The sequence below is a fragment of the Struthio camelus genome, chromosome 1 (assembly GCF_040807025.1).
Source record: "Struthio camelus isolate bStrCam1 chromosome 1, bStrCam1.hap1, whole genome shotgun sequence".
NCBI classification, from domain to species: domain Eukaryota; kingdom Metazoa; phylum Chordata; class Aves; order Struthioniformes; family Struthionidae; genus Struthio; species Struthio camelus.
Window position 1 is genome coordinate 216,507,435 of NC_090942.1, and position 19,359 is coordinate 216,526,793.

General features: G+C 37.9%; 1 protein-coding gene across 19 annotated transcripts in view; it reads right to left on the minus strand.

Moving 5' to 3' along the window:
- Positions 1–19,359, minus strand: part of DLG2 (discs large MAGUK scaffold protein 2) — a 1,033,288-nt gene that overhangs the window by 21,486 nt on the left and 992,443 nt on the right. For 13 of the 19 annotated variants that reach the window (XM_068930581.1, XM_068930580.1, XM_068930592.1 and 10 more), the window contains 2 exons: positions 8,256–8,355; positions 4,195–4,236 (listed from right to left, as the gene is read on the minus strand). In XM_068930581.1, the coding sequence (XP_068786682.1) occupies positions 4,195–4,236; positions 8,256–8,355 (142 nt within the window). Of the gene's footprint in view, positions 1–4,194; positions 4,237–7,286; positions 7,333–8,255; positions 8,356–19,359 lie in introns of all 19 variants that reach the window. The other 6 variants (XM_068930587.1, XM_068930590.1, XM_068930582.1 and 3 more) reach the window with 2 other exon arrangements.

Genomic DNA, 19,359 nt, shown 5'->3' on the forward strand with positions numbered 1-19,359 from the left:
AGGCAGAGTGTTGCCAGCAGGTCGAGGGAGGTGATCCTGCCCCTCTCCTCAGCCCTGGGGAGGCCTCACCTGGAGTACTGTGTCCAGTTCTGGGCTCTCTTGGACACATGAGAGACATGGCGCTACTGGAGAGAGTGCAGCGGAGGGCTACCAAGATGATGAGGGGACTGGAGCATCTCTCCTATGAGGAAAGGCTGCGAGAGCTGGGCCTGTTGAGCCTGGAGAAAAGACTGCGAGGCGATCTCATCAACGTGTACAAGTATCTGAAGGGGGAGTGTCAAGAGGATGAGGCCAGTCTCTTCTCCGTGGTGCCCAGCAACAGGACAAGAGGCAATGGGCAGAAACTGAACCACAGGAAGTTCCATCTGAACCTGAGAAAAAACTTCTTCACTGTGAGGGTGACAGAGCATTGGAAAGGGTTGCCCAGAGAGGTGGTGGAGTCTCCTTCCCTGGAGATATTCAAAACCCGCCTGGATGTGATCCTGGGAAATATGCTCTAGGTGACCCTGCTTGAGCAGGGAGGTCGGACTAGATGATCTCCAGAGGTCCCTCCCAACCTCAACCATTCTGTGATTCTGTGTGATTCTGTGTGAATCCCACTTTTGGTCCCAGCTCTTCCTCTCTTTACAAAGCTGGTAATGAGAGCACTGGCAGAAGAAATCAGGTTTACTATCTGGAACTGCTTTGTTGTTAAGGAGTTGTTCAAGAATTTTCTATTGAGATCAGGTAGGGGAATTTTCAATTAAATTATTATTTTGAAATGAAACATATTTATCTTCTATGATTCTTTATTTTTTAATCACTAAACCCAAGACACAAGCAATGGAATACTTCAGCCAAATACTGAAATTTTTTGTGCATATTTTTCTAAGTAAATATGAATATATCAGAATTTCTCCTAGAAAAATTGCAGTCCGTTTGAAACCACACTGTTCAAAGCATAGCCTGCACAGCTCTCAGAAATATTCATTGTCATTTTGTGTAGCTGTACACCTGATTTGGAATGGTTCTAGGGATGATCAAGTAATAAAGACTTCAACACTAGCTGCTTTCAACTGAATGCTCATCATGAGAATCAAAAGTTAGAAAAAAGTGTTAAAGCAATAGCCAGAGACCTGCTAGAAAAAATGTAGAACACCTCACTTTGGATTTATAGGGGCAAATATGAAAGTCTGCAGGAGAATGTGCCACTTGCTAGTCATTTCCCTTTCTTGCCCACACACGTTTCTTTGTGCTGGCCGATGTGTCAATTGCTGATTCCTCACAATTCAGAGAACAGTAGGGCAGAAAATTCTTTTTCTTCCTGCTCATCTACTTGAGAAAGAGGAGAGAAAAGGGGTGCTGTAATAAGGTCAAAAGCCCATGCAGAACCTGTGAGCTCTCCTGCAGTTTTCTATTTGCTCCCCATGAATTTTCAGTTTATTCTTTTTTCCTCTTAGTATGTCCTATTTCACTAGTGGATAGAGTTATAGCCAGATGAATTTTCATTCAGCAAATTCACACAGCGGTCCTGGTAAAATAACTTGTAGTCCCTCCCCCGAGCACATAAATTCTCCTCAAAATGCCACTGGCTTCGTGCTTTGCAATATGGCTGGCTCCAGAATGAGTTAAATCAAACTCAGTTCTATAGCAGTTACTGACTTTGGGCCTGATTCCCAGCTACCCAGATGCAAACAAGAACTGCAGAATTAATAGCTGCACACTATCTCATTCCATCAGGAATAAACTTTTCCCAGCACATCTATTTTTTTTTTTTTACTTTCATTAAAAATTAATAAATTGGAAGGCAGTGATGAACATGTCTATAGGACTGAAATGTTCACAGACTAGTTCAGATAGCTACCATTCTGATATGAGGGTTATGGGGAGGCTTATACTGCACAGAGTCCTCTCACAACAGTCCCACAAGGTCAGAAAAATAGAGTGAAATAAGTCAACTTCTTCATGGAAAGCTTCATCTGTCTTATATCCACACCCTCACAATTTGTTGACTGCTCTTCTGACCATCCTCCTCTTGCTTTCCTCTGTTTGCTGATTCTTCTCTGCTCCTGAGCTATAATTTTTCTGTAGGGGATTTGCTGAAAGGAGCTGTGTGATAGGACATACCGCTGACATAAGGTAGTGTGGAGATCCAGAGAGTAACTGACTGCACTCAGGAGGGCTCTAAGTCCCTGCAAGAGATATGGTCATATACCATGGCCACTTAGTAATTGTACTCATGGCGAGGCTACAGCTGACATGCCAGTGTGGCCATCTGAGACAGTCATTAACCAACCAAAGCTGGTAACCAAGGTTGCTGTTTGCCCAAGGTCATGCCTCCAAATGTCATGTCAGCACACACCAATGAATAGTTAGCAAATGAAAATAGGCTCTTTGGGCACAAACTCCTCGATTACAGAGACACTTTCACTTGGCATCACCTAAAATTGGCTTTCCAATGGCGCAGCTCTCCCACAGGCAGAGAAGAAATCCCTGCCTGCATCTCCTGCACCAGACAGCAGCTGTTGGACAAATCGGTATTATGTGGGTCGCTCCAGGCAATATGGATGCTGGATGCTGCTGGGGTGAGATAGGAGCTTGCTCAGATAGAGACCATCCTTGGAAGAGAAGGACTACTTTGAGGAGCTGCTAGCCCAAAACTCCTTTTCGTTCCAAGCATCTATGTCCCAACTAACTACCCCAAAATATTTCCATCTGCTTTCTTGCACCTCAAAATATGCACTTTGTTTCAAGCTACTGAACAGCCACCAGAGAACTAGCTATCTAGCCTGTCTTTTGGTGCCATTTTGGAACTAGCTTTTGTGGACATGCCCCAAAGGTTGAGCTACAACTTGGAGCCATTTGCGACTGTTTATCCAGCACTGGACATATGCTCAGTCACCAGCCTAGGTTCCCTTATGGGTATTTATACGCTCACTCTGAAATTCACACACATGGAGGAGATTTGACTCATGAAACGTTTACAAATTTAACCTATCAACTTGTTCATGATTGTAATGTCAGTCTGGGGAAGAAGCACCTTGTATTTCAAACATAAAAGTCTTCTTTCCTCCCCGGTAGAGGACACAGAAAAAATTAAAGAAGCTCAGAATTGGATCTCAGCAGTTCAAACGTGCCTACAATTTTCTTGTGACTCTGGCAATTGCTTTCCAAGGAAACCTTTGTGATACAAAAGAATAAAAACTAATTTACCATTTCTGAATTGCATACAATTAGCTGTTTTACTGGAAAAAAACAGTGTTTATTAACAGAGCTCAACTGCTATGCATTATATCTGAGGCTAGAAAGTATGAGGTATAATGCCAATGATTACCTGAATGTAGGCGAGTACTTAGCACAAGTGCTGAGTGACTGGCGGAAAACTTGATTTCCTAAGCAAATGGCTTGACACAATTAAACAACTGGGTGATTCGGTAAGCAATCTGTCTTTTTAAATATCTCTTCTTACATTTGTGTTCAGTTACTTTAATGCCTTATTTTTTGCTTTTCTACACTTACATAAAAAAGAAATACAATGTTTGATTTTTTTTTGTTAGTATTACTAGTATAGAACTTGCAATCTGTCACTATATGATCACACCGAGTCTATGATTTCAGCCAGAACAGGTTTCAGGAGTGGGACCTTTCTTTGCAGGGAATCAGTGAGATTCACTGGCAGTGCCCAAGGGGAGGAGGTCTATCTTACCTTTTTGAAGACTTCAATATACACTTAGGAAACCTATACCCCCAAAATGCAGGGCTCAGTAGAGCTTTTGGGGATATTTATTATCTGTTCAAACAGACATGCAGAAATACAAGTAAAAATTGTGACCTTGTAAAGAGGATGTCTTTTTGCAGGTTTGACTGCAGCTATGAGTATTTTTTCTTTTAAAAGGTCATCAAGAAATTGTCCCCCACCTGCTGAGATAAATGCCACGTCACTAAACCAAATAATCCCGATTTTCACAGCCTACCCAGAGTCAGCTTTGATTTTACATCCCAGAATGCATCCCAAATAACAACTTTCCTCCCTGTTCTTTTAAAGGTTGCCAGTTGTCTTTTATAGCTTTGTATATGGTTGTAAATTGAAATTCCAAGCCATTTGCTCCAACTGTCTTTTTAACATTAACAAAAGAACAGCAAGAAGAGAAATAAAAAAAAGAAACAGAATAAGCAATGCAAAGTAAAAGGACTCTAACGAAAGCAGTAACTTACTGTAGCTACTTTCACTATCGCTGGCATTAGAAGAAACATGTTCTGCAAGAACAGTACAGCAAATTAAGAACATAACCAAGCACTACAAAGCAGCAGAAACTTAAAAGAACTGCCACAGTCATGCAAAGGTAGTTGTGCAGAGAGGAAATAAAATCTGTACGGTGGCATCACCTGAAAATCCTAGATAATTTACACAGTTAAAATGAAAGCTTTTTCTCTTGCGGCATTTCAGAAAGGGTCTATATGTGATAGCCAGTAATATGCACTATGGCAAAGCCACTTCTAAATCTTGATGAAACAGTTAATGATATCTCACATAATTTAATTTCAAAATACAGTATGGTCCACTTGCACTTCACTGGACTTCTTGACTAATTTCATGAAACCTGAGTGTCTGGTCATATTATTCTGTACTGTGAACAACGCGCATCATTAATGCATTGGAACTATTTCTGCTAAACTTAAAGAGTTCTAACTTTTGCTCTTGTCATTAATTGCTCTGCACTATCTCAGAAGGTTAACAAATTAACATGAAAATGGTTTTGGTACCAAATATTGTAACTGTATCTATTTTAACACATCCATAAAAAGAAAAAGTCAATGACAAAACTAAGAAAAAATGGAAGAAACCCTTTTTCCAACATTGTCTAGCTTCAGGATTTGACCTATAGTAGGAAAATCCTTGCCAGACCAGTTTGGATGGATAAATAGGAACACAGGAATTATCATGTTGGGTCTGAATTGTGGTTTGACAAGTCTGGCATTCGTATCACATTATTTAAAAAAAAGTGCAATCTATATCATGGGGGGTGGTTGTTCCCAAATTGTAGCCAGCATACCACTTATGGTCACTCAGGCTGTCATATATGGTCTTCAGGTGGTCCACAGAACCACATTAAGCAATGATATTAATAGTATCTTTGACAGAAATTATGATAAATTTGTAATTGAAAGACCATCTTTGAGAACTGACACTTCTGAACTGCACGAGGACATTTAAAAACAGTAGTAAAATGGATAAACAGTGAGGAGTCACCTTTGGTTAAAGAGAACGAGACACTGGTGGCTGAATGCACAAAGCGTGCAAATAAGTCACCTTCTGACAAATGCAAGGAGCCAGAACTGGCCTAATATTTGTCATTAATCCATTTGGCAGATTAGGCTGTGCGTGCCCTACGGCACCCACCTGTAACTACCTCAAACCCTTCCTAGCAAAGGAAGAAAACTCACAAAAGCCAAGAACGCCCCGGGAAGAACCCGGAGTAGAGCCTGCATTGATGTCCTGCAGGATGGGCATGGCAATTATGCCGAAGACTGTGCCCCCCTTGCAAAGCACTGCAATTCTCCCCACATACAAGTCTAATTAAATAGAGTTCACACAGTGGGACTGATGGCCCTATTCCAGTAGAAGAAATGAGGGAGGATGACATTTGATAAAAATAATAATGGGAAACTTTGGTCTGGTGCTCAGTAAAAAGCTTCAAAAAGTAAAGCTCACATTTTGAGCAAAATGGTATATTTACTTTTAGACATTTAATAGCAATTTAACAAGGGCTGCATCAAGCCATTATGCTGCAGAGGACCCTGAAGGTCTGTATGAAACAAGAACAAATATCCTCTGCAGTACAAAACATCATTAAAACGTATATTTCAGTTTAATATTAGTGAAACTGGGATGGGCCTGGAATGTCTAGAGGTGTGCCAGTAATTGAAAGCTAGATGTAATATTAATAGAGAAACTACAGCCTATATAATACCTCTGTGCTACTTTTCCCTTAGCAATTAGTTAGCAGAGTTTAGTTTTCTCCTTTGAAATGGTTAGATGTTATGGAGATTTGTGGAGCTCATAAAATCAGAAATATTCTATTTCTCTTTAGGCAGAGAAGGATATGTATGCGTTGCTAATCTGATGCTAAGGTACTTTCCTGAAAGCATTTGGTAAAAGAATGGTTAAAATTCTAGTGGCAGTGACATTTACTGCCTATCAATCACTGAGGAAATTAGTCTCGTAGATTTGTTCGTCTTTGCCCAAGAGATGAAGCTTTCATCTTTAAATGGTGAACTACTGTGTGACTTGAAATCAAATCATTAAAATGTCCCTTCAAAAAATCAATCAGGAACTGAATAACGTCTAAAATTGTGTGCATGAGTGTGCATTTCTATAATTACAAAACATGAACAAAACGGTAGGTGATGCAATGGCAACATTCACACTTATTTTCCTTCAATTGCATGGTGCTTAAGAAAAACCATAAGAACTGAAGAATGAAGCAGCCAAATACATGCAAGTGGTATTTTGTTCAAAGTAGTTAGCTTCTGTTTAAAGTATTTAGCTCTGAATACGGCATATAATGTAGCTATTCATATAGAAATCAGCTGCAAATATTTCACTCTATACAGTTTCTCTGGTCTAACTATCGAGGAAACAGACTTATTTCTGAAAAGTTTTCTGTCTGATGTGTACCAAATCTTGAGATAGGACTACTGCATCAGAAAAAGAAATTGGTTAAGGCTGCATGACAGAGAATAAGCTGCTAATGGTGAACTGGGTCCGAAATTATCCTGGGAGAAGCCATGTCTTCTCTCGCCTGCAAATGGCTTCTTCCATTAATAACAAATACTAATCTGAAATCCAGCAAAGTAACAAACACTCCCATGCAAAAAGCTGAAAATGCAGAAGCAATAGCATAAAATAATTTTCTACTGATCTCCTCAGGATGTGATCAAGCTAAAATGTTTAGTTTTCCCTTTAGATGGAGAGGGATTGCTGTTGAAAAGTACAATCTAGGCAGCAAAATAAGTTCTAGGTATGTTACTCTACAGAACTGCCATGATGGGAACAATAACATACTGTCAGAAGCAAAAGGTGTTATTACAAAAGAAGTAAAAGTATCTGCTTGATACATTGTATGTTATTTAATACTGTCATGCAGAACAAAACAATTGAAACATTTTTTAATGCATTCACAGCTGGGTAACAAATAAAACTCTGTCTTGTGCATGCTAGGAGTGGAGGGTCCTCAGAGAAGGAACAAAAGCCAAAACAAAACAAAACAAAAAAAAATGTACAGTGACCATTCCTGGGAACTTACTCAGAGTCTTTGTTCCATAACCGTCGTCACCTAATCCGGGGATGTCCTGCACGGAAGTCCCCAGAGAGAGCAATGAGAAAGGAAGAACAGCCGCAGAAGAGGAAGGAAGAAGTCAGTGGAGTTGAAATGGATACTACCATGACTGACCATGCTGATTGAGCAATCTGGATCCTTGCTTTTTCTTTCTGAAACAACTTCAACCCCTAGTCTATGGGGACGCAGCCAATGAAAGGAACAGTGACCATGAAATACAGCCTTTGTAGCTGTGATGAAGAAGAAACAACCCAACAGATAAAGTCCAGAAACAATCCTCACCGGAGAAATTTATAAGGAGAGAATTATTAAGAGAAAACTGTTTAAATTATCTGGGCTTAGAACAAGCATATATTTTAAAAATGCTGTTTCTGAAGCAAGCAGTAAATACTCTGAGGTGGTGGGGGTGGTGCACATTCCAAGATCTGATTTTTCTCTTTAAACTGTTAACATAGACACTTAAGTTTATTGTTAAACTTTCAGTGAGAGTGCCCAAGACAATTAACTTGAGGAACGTCAGAGACAAAAAAGAGAACAGAGTAGATGCTTTTAAATGTAATAACTAAATTTCTAAAATATTCTAAAATAAATCACATTTGCATTATTTTGAGTCAGTTCTGATCTGGGAATATTTAATCAGAGACAAGTTTGCATTTATAACAAGTACCATAGCAATTTTAGGAGCCGTATTTTTTATGAAGGGGAAGAAATGATCTCCCCAGAGCTCAAGTCACTGTTTTATTTGTCTGAAAAAGATGTTTCCAGGGAAGGAGGGACCAGCTGGATCCAAATTGCAGTCACACATTGGTCACAGTAGTAATACCTCGCCTGCCTGCCTACAAGATATATTTGCCTAGATGTGTGGGGTACTGGTATCATGCGTGTCACCCATTTTTTTTGTGCTGCATGTGCCATTGTCTCCAAGAAGTTACTTACGTTCTGGATCACTTGTTTCCTGCTCACTCTGCTCCTTGCTCTTGTAGAATGGGAATTTTCGTGAAAAGATGAAGTTCTTTTTACGCTTGTCATTGAATGACTGTGAAGGAGAAAAGGCATGGGGCAAAAACAGGGACGTCTAATTGTTGTCACACTCATGCTGACAAAACAACTAGTTTGTAAAAGTGGAGAGAACTGTAGTGACTCAAATCAGTCCAAACCAAGGGGCTGGGGAGAATCACAAGTGGTTGCAGTGAGATCTGCAGGTTGAAGGCAAAGCCCCTGAAGACTACATCAATTTGATTACAGAGGCTGCAAATCGCAAACTTCAGCTCCTTATTTCAAAACTATCATGTTTGGGTTGTTCAGACAGAGGGCTACAGACAACTCAGCATGCTTTGAGAGCAAGCCCCTCACTCATCTTTAGTCATAGCAAACTGTGCACAGAATTAATTAACTGGCTAAAAAAGAAAAGGCTGCAAAGAAGAAAGAGGAAGCCTTTAAAGTGTGTGAATTTAGCTCTGTGCCAATTGAATATTTGCTTCCAATAACTGTCACTATTTCATATTATTTATCTTCTGAATCAGCAGCTTACTAAGTGTGTTTTAATGCTTTCTTTCCCACAATTAAAAAAAAATACTGTTTTATTTTATACATGTATATTTACTTATGATACTTTCAGTTTTATGTGATTGAGATATTAGATTCTGATGATCAACAGCATTTCATGGCATATTAAGCAACATACATATAAAGTTTATATTCTTCAAAAAGGAAGTTAAGACAGAATCAAATGGGTATTTTATGTAATAAAATCATTGACTTTTATAGGCAGTTGTAAGAGTTCATGGCACTATATTATATAAAAGCAGGATATGCCTGCTTGGCACATCTATTTCAGATGCTAAATGAGGAATTAGGGCCCCTGTACAGTCAACTGAAAGAAGCTAGCATTTCCAGAGGGCACATACGAGAGCTGTAGATAGTGCCTGACTGCCGTAATGCGTGTTGTCCGTTGGACCATGTCCTGCGCCGTTTCCTATACTGAGCAAAAGCAAAGTCCAGATTCCCGACTTTGCACCCCATCATCTGCAAAGAGCAGAGATCCTCTCAACTCATTTAATGAAATAATCTATCATCTCATGTATTTGTGATTGCCTGAACAAAAATATAACCACTATTTGGCTTCAAATTGGAAATGCAATAGTTTTAGGGTCTGAGAACATAATTTTTTTCTTATATTTTGAAAGCACAGCATAAAATCTGTTTTGGAATATGATAAATTTCTGAAAGATGAGAAGTTAAAAGGCTTAGGTACTGAAATATTCTATTAAAATATTTACCTGTGTCACAAAAGTTTCATGCCACTTTTACATTTCAAGCATATTTAAACTTTAGTAACTGAAAACAAAGGAAAAAAATGCACATGTAGAATAATAAATGCTCCATGAGCATCTCTCAGAGTAGGTAAACATTCAATTTGAAATTAATGTGGAGGTCATGCACAAATAATCCAGACGGCATGCAATTTCAAAACAAAGCAAATATGAAAGAAAGCCATAGGGGAACAAAAATATGGATACGAAGGATTAAAATAATTTGTGAATGAAAAGAGGACCGACGTGCACATTTACATCACTTTAATGACCTAAAGGATATAATTAAATTAAAATGTGTTTTCTGTGATCATTTCTTTTATTTTTCTAAAGTAAGGAATGTAACATTAACATTTCCTAATAAATGAAAATGTTTCTCGTGATTCATCTGAATTTGATGTAAGAATACTATAGGCATTAAACTTTTAAAGGAAAAAAAATTATATAGACAACAGCACCTCAAAACCAAAGGTGTTTTAAAATGACAATCACTTCATTACCAAATGCCATTTCACTTTGGAATTAAAGAGAATGTTATCAAATTAATAAGCAAATATGCTGTGTTTCACAGAGATTCTAAAACCAATAACCATTTATAAGTATTCTCTTTAAAAAAAATTTTCTCCAACAGTCTATAGCATAAGATTCAAAAAGTCTATCTGACATAGAAATTTTTTTTTCCAAGCTCATGTAAGATCTAGCAATATATTCCAAATTTGATAGATACAATACACCACTATATGAACTTTTTCTCCTTTTTCAATTCCAGTTATTCAGTTGGATTTTTGAAAACTATTGTTCCACTTCAATTTAGACAATCAAAACCTGGTAATTGATAATAGGTGTCTACTATGTCTAACTATTCTGTCATTTATACTAGTAAAAAAACTTTGCTCCTAAAATGCATCTGGCACTTAATTTATCAATATCTTATACAGGTCTAATATATATTTATGTATGTGTCAAAATTCCTATAGACTAATCAGTGTGAATGTTCATGTTAATTATCATATATACTACCATAATACAGTCATAGGGATATTCAAAATAATAAAAAACCTAGTAAAATATTATAAAGGACGAAACTGGGTCTGATCCTGTGAACTTACTGAAATCGCTAGGCCTTAATAATAACTTAATGGACTTACTGTGCATTTATTTTATTATACATTGAATGCATGATGCTTCACACACCTTGATTCTGTTTTACATCCAATATAAACATGATTAGAATCAGGCTAATGGTCTCCACCTGAAGGATAGGAAATCCAGCAGACACCCAGCAAAATAGCTCTGACAAATACCATGAAATATGTCTTTCATCTAAAGTGGCATTGGCAAAGACATGAGAGGGATACTTATATCGAGTAAAGCCTCTTCTTTATTGGACCTTTTGTGTTAATTCTAAATTTTGTTCTGCTGATGGAGAAGTAGAGATCAACACTGAAGATGAATATTTTCCTTTTTATCAAAGGATCATGTATGTGAGGAAGAGTAGCAGGTTTAAACTGTAAAATTTAGAGGTATGCTTCTGAGACATTTTATTTCCATAATATAGAAATTTTGAGACCTGGTCAAATATTTTGGACGCAGTTTTGACAGGATCTGCTTATGCTGCTGGAAAGCTATGAAATGGCAGTAGGATAAATGACAGATAGGTATTTGCCTACATCTCTCAGTCTGATGCAAAGGTTGGGTGCAGCTGTGATAGAAATCTGGACAATGCTATCCAAGTTTGGGCTTAATTCAACAGCATTTATGCAGGCAAGAGTCTCTGAAAATCAGTGAAACAGTGCCTGAAAACTGTTTCTTGTATAAGCTGCAATTTCTTTGTACAAATGCTGTAAGATTCTGTAATGGTAAATAACTCCAACATTTCAGTTTCAGTGAAAACGTGTACCATAGATAGCTTTTATACCTCATTGCCATCGATGCACACAGACTACCACTAGCCTAGGAACTGGTATTAGTAGGCATTTCTCATTGACAAATGCCAAATCCTCATCATACTCCAAAGACAAAAAAGCAAATGAATTTTTCAAGTACTGATTAATAAGAGAACAGTGAGGTCACTCTTCGTAACATACAAACTATAAAGAAAAAAAATGGCTTTTCACAGAAAAAAGGGAGAAAAGTTTTCATCAATGTTCTGGCTTGAGTTCTTATTTTGATACTACTTAGGCACACACTGTGTTTTGAAAACCCCAGGAAAAAATTGTAGTATGCACTTTTTCTTGACCAAATGTCCCCAGATGTCCCTGGTTATGTAAATCTGGCTTACATATACAGCTTCCCCTGGTTGTGACAGACATTAAGACACTGTGGGTTTCTCGTTCTTAAAAATCTCCTTTCTTTATGTGTTTGTGTCAACAACACATTTTAGTCTAAACGCTTTTCTCTACATGCAGCAGTCATATCTATGTTACTCATCAGCTAACAGGACAGCATTTTAAAAGGAAATTTTCATGTAAAAATGAACAAACAATCCAATTTCAAAATATGCTTTATAGTGGCAAGTATTACAGAGAATAGTGCATCACTATTTTGATAGCTTTATTTTGCTGTAATAAGCAACCATGTCACTACCTTCTTTGAGCTTTTTTTCAATATCTTATACAGCATGTAAAAATCAACAAAATCTATCAGTAAGGTCATGCCCCTGCAATCCTTTTCAATATATTTTATATATATATAGATATTTCTATATATATACACCATTATCTTTTATATATATATATAAATAAATACATATAAATATATAAATCTTATATATAGAGAGATCTTTTATATGTATATATTTTCTCTATATATTTTATACCCACAATTTGTATTAGGAACATTACTGAACAGCACCAACTTTAACAAAGTTTTGGAGATCCAAATGCTGTTAAATGTCGATGCGAAGCAGATAGATAGCTCCTACAATAATGAAAAGTCACACAGACACCTGAAAGAAAAGTTTTAGGACTGAAACAGATATTCACTCTTTTTCTCCTTTCAAGCACGTACACCACCTCTCTGTTTTCGAAACGGATTTTTTCACCCAGCAATCCAAAGTGCATTATGAACATGAATCTCCAAAACAATTTCTGAAGAGAATCGTGTGTTTTCACATATGCTTTATGTGAAAAGTGATCTTGTGATTAGCATGACAGCCTGGTCTGGAGGAAACACGGCACAAACCCTACTGAGGGATCATCTGCCTTGCTCTTCCATGTGCACAGTGGGGACAACAGCACTTCCCAGCTCACGGGTATGTTGTGAGGATAAACATGGCGAGCAGTATGAACTGGTGGATGCTCTCATGGAGGCCACCACAGCACCTTTTCTTAAGGGAGATGGATAATGAAGTACACTGCGTTTAAGCGATTTGCTGAAGTCCAGAAGCAAACCGACGCTGCTGAAACTTTTTCGCTTTCCTGGTGTAACCACAAGCGTAGCCAGCTACTGCGATCCTGCACACAGAAAGCTCTTAATGAAAACTATATAGACACGCAGAAGACAGATAAACTAAGAAATTGCAAGTGGCAAATTGCAAGAGGCCTGGTTGTATAGCAATGAGGCAGGATATTCCTTGAGTCACACATCTTTCATTTTCTGTCTGATCTCACAGTTATATGTTGACAAGCAACACATATCAGCTTTCCATGTCCTTCAGTCTGATGCAGAGGATAGATACCCTCATTCTAGTAGTTCAACCTTTTAATTTTCTCAGGTACTGCTAGTAGTTGCCCAAAAAAAAAAAAATTCTGGCTTGCAGTCATTCTGTATTGAATTTTTGCACAACGATCTGGTAAGTGAGAAAAAACTTTGGGTCAGAAGAGACTCAGATCAAAATTACTGTGCTTGCTTAGGTTTCGTGTGAAGCCAGAGGGAGATGTGGATCTTGGAAAACCAAAATGAAAAAGTCTGATTAAAAACACCATGCTATCTAGCTTCTACAGTCAAGGATAATTTTGTTTAATATTCATAAATATAAAATTATACTTATCTTTTCTAACACTGACTTAATGCCATTTGTCAGCCAGCAACTCAATTTTAATTCCTAACAGAACAACAGTTAAGAACAACATAAAATATCAAGGGGACAGAAAGACTAATAGACTTTCAAGTACGCCTGTAAAGGCAGCATCTCCAGTTCTGCAAGTATGCATTAAACTTCACGCAAGGTACGAACCACATTCAGTAGGGAGTACTTCGCTGCGCTAATTCAGTTTGCATCGTTGTTGGCAGCATTGAAATGCCAATGTACAAACCTCATGTATGCGACACGCAAGGTCATTTACAAGTATTTGAAGGTTGTATACAAAGAAGGTGGGAAGTATTTGTTCAAGCAGTAACATTGAAATTAATAGCATGAAAATAAGAAAGGGCAAAGCTCCTTGACAGTGAAATCAATTTGGACGTAGAATAATCTGCCCCAAGGGAAGTGGAAAAGCCAAGATCGTTCTTCATGTTTAAAACAAATGTACTGATCTTAAGTACTACAGGGAATAGCCCTGCAGCGCTGAGGGGAAAAGAAGGGGAGAATGCAGGGAAAAGAGCTAAACAACAAGCCTCCTTGAGCTCTACTGTCCATGCTTTTGTGATGAGCTGCTCATAAAGCCACCGCAGAACTGTGCTGGATTGCAGTGAGGGCTTCGAGCTAGACTGACGCACTGATTTAAGCACTATAGCCATTCAGGCAGTGTGAAGTTCTCGTCCTCTGCTTTTTTGCGGTTGCCTCTGGAGTTAGAAAGTGGTCAGCCACACTGTCTCAAATCTTCCCCTCCCCTTTCGTTTTTGAATTTTTTTCCCTGAAAGAGACTTTCATAGTTAGTGTCGTCGTATGCCCTCAGCTACAGACCCCGCTAATAAATCTTTGTGCATGTGAACCTGTCTCACATGAACACTTTGTGCAGCAGTGATGAGGAAAGAGCCTCAGCGAGGCACAGTAACGCTGGTGTGTACTTGATAAAGTTTTGGGACTATCTGATAGTCTGCCAGGAGCCACAGCTTTTCACAGTTCTTACATGTTGAATGTTGAAATTCATCAACTTCGTCTTTCAGCTTCAATCAGATTTTTTTTTTTTTATATCTTTTCCTTAATTCTAATTTCCAGTTCACTGCTCGTACTTCCTCAGATTCGCAAATGAAAATGAGGCTTTTGAGCTCCCTTATGCAATCTTTTGAATTAATCTCACTAATAAATAAAACTGGAGAAGGTATTAGTTTTCTGTGCTCTTAGGAAGAAACTTGATCCTTAGGACTTTATTCTTTGTGCAGTCGTTTATTACCAATATGCTGTGCACTTGCCTTGTGCAGGTGTAAACTACTACATAAAATGGCTCTTTGCATAAAAAGAATAGGTTACATAAAGAGCTTTATTACACTTCTTTAGAAAAGCATTTTACAATACCCTTTTTTACAATACCTACATGCTGTTGAACTGTATTAAAGGATAGAGCAGACTTATCTTTTGGTCTGCACTTTTGAGCTAAAAGGGAGACTGCATTCACAGTGGACTGGCTTAGCAGACCATGAATTATGGCAGAGATCCGGCTTGGGAGACAGGGAATCATATCAGGCTCGCGATTTTCATGTAAAACATTTACGTATTTAGGCCTTACATCTAAAAATAAATAAATAAAAGCATAAGCAAGCAAAACCAAAGCCAATCTCTAAGAGAGTGGTGTGAGGTCTGTGTAGGAGGTGCAGTTCCTACCTCTTCCCCTAATGCATCTCATACTGCCAGTCTCACAAATGGGATATCACATCAGATGGACTTTGGATTTGACCCAGTTTGGCAATTCCTGTGTTCCTATCAAGCTTCCAAACATGGCCTGTGCGTCGTTAAGTCAATCATAACTGAACTACTTGAATTTGAGTGAGTGAGCCAGAAATAAAGATGTGAAACATGACAACCATACCATCTTGATAAGTGTTAACTCTTAAATTCACTCTTCCAGAGCCTTGTGTGAAAATCTTGCTAGAAGAAGACTTTGTTCTATTTCCGATTCTTTGACAATATCTATTGTGACTACCGTACATTTTTCTTTTCAACCAGTGGAACACAATCCCTGGGGGCTGTCCGAAGAACAGCCAAAAATACTATCAAATAATCTGTACCTACATGTAGATCTGCTACCATTTAATTCAGGGTATTAGACAACAAGTTATAAAAACAGCACATACATAGAGTTAAATTCATCAGAGATTTCTTCTGGAACAGCTCAGAAGAAAAGCAACTGGCTCTCAGCTGTCAACTTGCACGTTCTAACTGTGCTAGCAAATTTTCACCGTGTTATATTTAATCTGTGACCAGTATAAAAATTATAATGCATATCTTTATGTTAGTGAGTCTCTTAAACTATTGCCTTACCGAAGCAGGGATGACATACACTTTTAATGGTACAGCAAATGCTTTTTGATACCATAGTCCCTAGCATTGCAACCCCCTACACAATATTATCTTATAAATAAGCTGCCATTATCGGGCTGAAGGATCTGTAAAATCTATTAGATATATATATTTAAATTGTTCTTCAATGGCAGAAATGGCTCTATTGACACTTTCTTTGACTTATAAACTGCCAACAGACAGAAGTATTTCTGACCATGTGGATATGGTTCACTCCTAATGTCTTTATATCTCACACTGACTACTCTACCCTATTATATATACTTAGAGGTTTCAGACATTTAGAATTTGCACTTCTCAATAAAATGAATACGGGCCTTTTCTTTTAAGATGGGAAGCAGAGTCAAAGAGGTTTTTACTTTACCATTGTTTTTATTTTGAAAGAAAAACTTCCACGGAATTTTTTGAAAGCTATAAAAACTAATTTGTAGGCTTCATGTGAGTAAAAGCCTCAAAACTGAGTTGACATCATCTTTCACAGTTTCTAGAACTGTTTCATCATTGAAATAAATCAGATTCTTTAAGGCATGCCAATTCCCTGCTAAAGCCATAAACAATTCTACAATTATATAAATCAAAACTGAAGACTCATTTGTCTTCCTTTACTTTCGACTGGGCACACTAGACTAGTATGAAATTATGCTTATATATATAAATATATATACATATTATTAAATTATCTGTCTTTGTGGAGTACCTCAAGATATACTGGAGCAATAAGACACTGCAGAGTTTAATTATCCTGGCTATGTGTTGTTTTATCTACCAAATTTCATTTGATTACTTCAGGACATGAGTAGATTACATGCCGATGACAGCAAGTGTTTCTAATGCACCTCGCAGAGTCGTTGAGCAAAATTTGTTCAGCTCAAGGGAAAAGATCAGGGTAACCCAAGAATATGGGCTCAGGTGAAAACATAGGAGCAGCTGGAGTCCTCTACCTGACACCAGCTTCAGTTGTCATGAAGCATAAAGTCAGGCAAGTTATGTGGAGGAGGTGAAAAACTGCATGAAGAAGCAACTGCAGTTGGACACCATGCCAGCAGGAATGGTGCTGAGGTGTAATTTTTTCATGACGCCCACCGCTGCCTCCATTTCTGAGGTCCTGCAGCCTCTGGCAGAACTTAAATTCGACGGACAGAAAACCAGAAGCAAAACCGTAGCAGACCAACACAGATGGGAGCAATTTGCTCCTCCTCCCTGGATGGCAGGTTCACACCAAATCTCTGCTGTGAGATTTCAGCTTCAGAAAGAGAACACTTCAAATACTAATGCCCTGTATTAATAATAAATATCAGAAGTCCTCGTATAGCAAATATCGCTGCTCCTCTCTCTCCTTCTAATAATCTCCATGAGTATTTTTGGACTTCTTATAAATACCTACCTATAAGAACCAACCAGTGAGGAGTTCTTGCAATATGATTTCACATTCTTTTTTATCCTTGTCACTAATTTCCATTTAATCACAGCAGAAACCTTATTGAATTGTTGCTAAATAGTAACAACTCAAGTCCAATATTGAAGAAATAATGATTTTGTAACAGATTTTATGGCAACTAGTAACTGAGATGTAAAACCAGAAATTTTGTGACATGAATGGTTTCCATAGCTTATTTTAAGCAGCAAATATGAAAAGTTGTTCTTGTTCTTCTCTGGTCACATCAAAGCACATTTCAATCATTCTGAGATGGAGGAGTGTACAGTAAAGTACTGATTCACAATTCTTGCAAATAAATGACAGATAGAATGATGCTCCATAAAAAGTTCATTTCTGAGTAGAAAGGGTTTTTTTTTCTCTGTAAATTTTCCACCTGTAGCTGTACAAGCAAAATTCAGGAGCCACTCTTCATCTGTAGCATGATCATTATTGACACAAGAGCTATATGCTGGGCTAAGCAGAGTGCTTGCCCCTATGCATTTCTAGATATTTCTGTCTAATCTAACCTAACCTGCCTAAGCATTTATATTTTACTATTAAATGTGCCAAGTTTATTCATTGCAAAAGAAATGGCTGAGATGTCTAAGCTAGGCTTTTAAACTAAGCATTCTGAATAAGGCACTATGGTGCTTAAAATTTAGATTATTATGTTTGATCAAGGTGAAGTGTTACAGGATAAGGCCTGCAAAACCCTTGCCATGCCATAGTCTTGTTCCTTTGTCAGCTGTAAATGACCCAGACTGGGGTGAGTGCCAACCAGCAGATAGGATGGTGAAGCACTGACGTGCCATAGCCCTGCCACACTGTGTATTAAAATGCTTGCTACATTTTTTAGAAGGTGCACCTAGCTAAGGCTCACAAAGTGGTATTCATTGCATCTAACTTTAAATAGTTGCACAGTAGATTTCTACAGAAGAGCGAGTGACCCCAGGCTCCCTCTATAGTCAGTGCAAGATTCATCAGATGTCCTTTAACAACAGTGGTAGGTTGGTGCGCTTCACCATGCGGGGAAAAAAAAGCTGTTCATCATGGGATTTTGAGGTGGAGGATATTAATTTAGGAGATAGTAAATTCAGATTTTCAAAAAAAAAGCTAATACTTTAAAGCATTTATGGAATTGTCCCAACATAATGTGTCAGTAGTTTTTCTGCAGGAACCCATATTCCAGGGTTTCCTATTGTGCAGGATATATCTTTGTGATAGGTAAAAGCCATGCTAGAAAATTATGTTCTATCTCTGCGTGCACTCCTTTCAGGTTACCCAGAAGCTTATAAATAAATGTGTAATGGAAGCATATTTTAGCTAGGAATTATCACTCTAAAAAATTATTTTTCACGCCAGTAGGTGTCCAGTAATTGTCTGGCGCTGAGACAACAAAACATTTTTGTTTTGGGAAAATTGCAATGTGTTTTTTAGAGTGTTACTGAAGAGTCATTTTGTTTATACAGCAGAGGCCACACTGCAAACCATTCTGGAAGGGTGCACTCTCAGTGTTAAAATGTTATTAGGAATCAGACCAGATCTTAGTGGAAATATTCTTTTTTTTTTTTTTTTGGAGTTGCATTTCAAAGGGCTCTAAAATGAGGGACTAAATTCATATTCTTACTTTTTACTCAAGTTCATCTCTGCTATCTTTAATGTGATTGAAATAATACGACAGTCCTTAGCAAAAAACAGACATTAGGGTTCAGGTCAACTTCTACTGAATTTAACAGGAAGATTCTTCGCCTTCAGCACATTAGAAACATGGCATAATGGAAGAAAAGAGAATAAGAAATTCAGTTGACACTGCAGGTGGAAAGAGCACCAAAGAAAGGAGAAGGATTTTTAAACTAAAATGTAATTAAACAGTGAAGACTGACATTTTATATTCGATGGTCAAAACAGGAA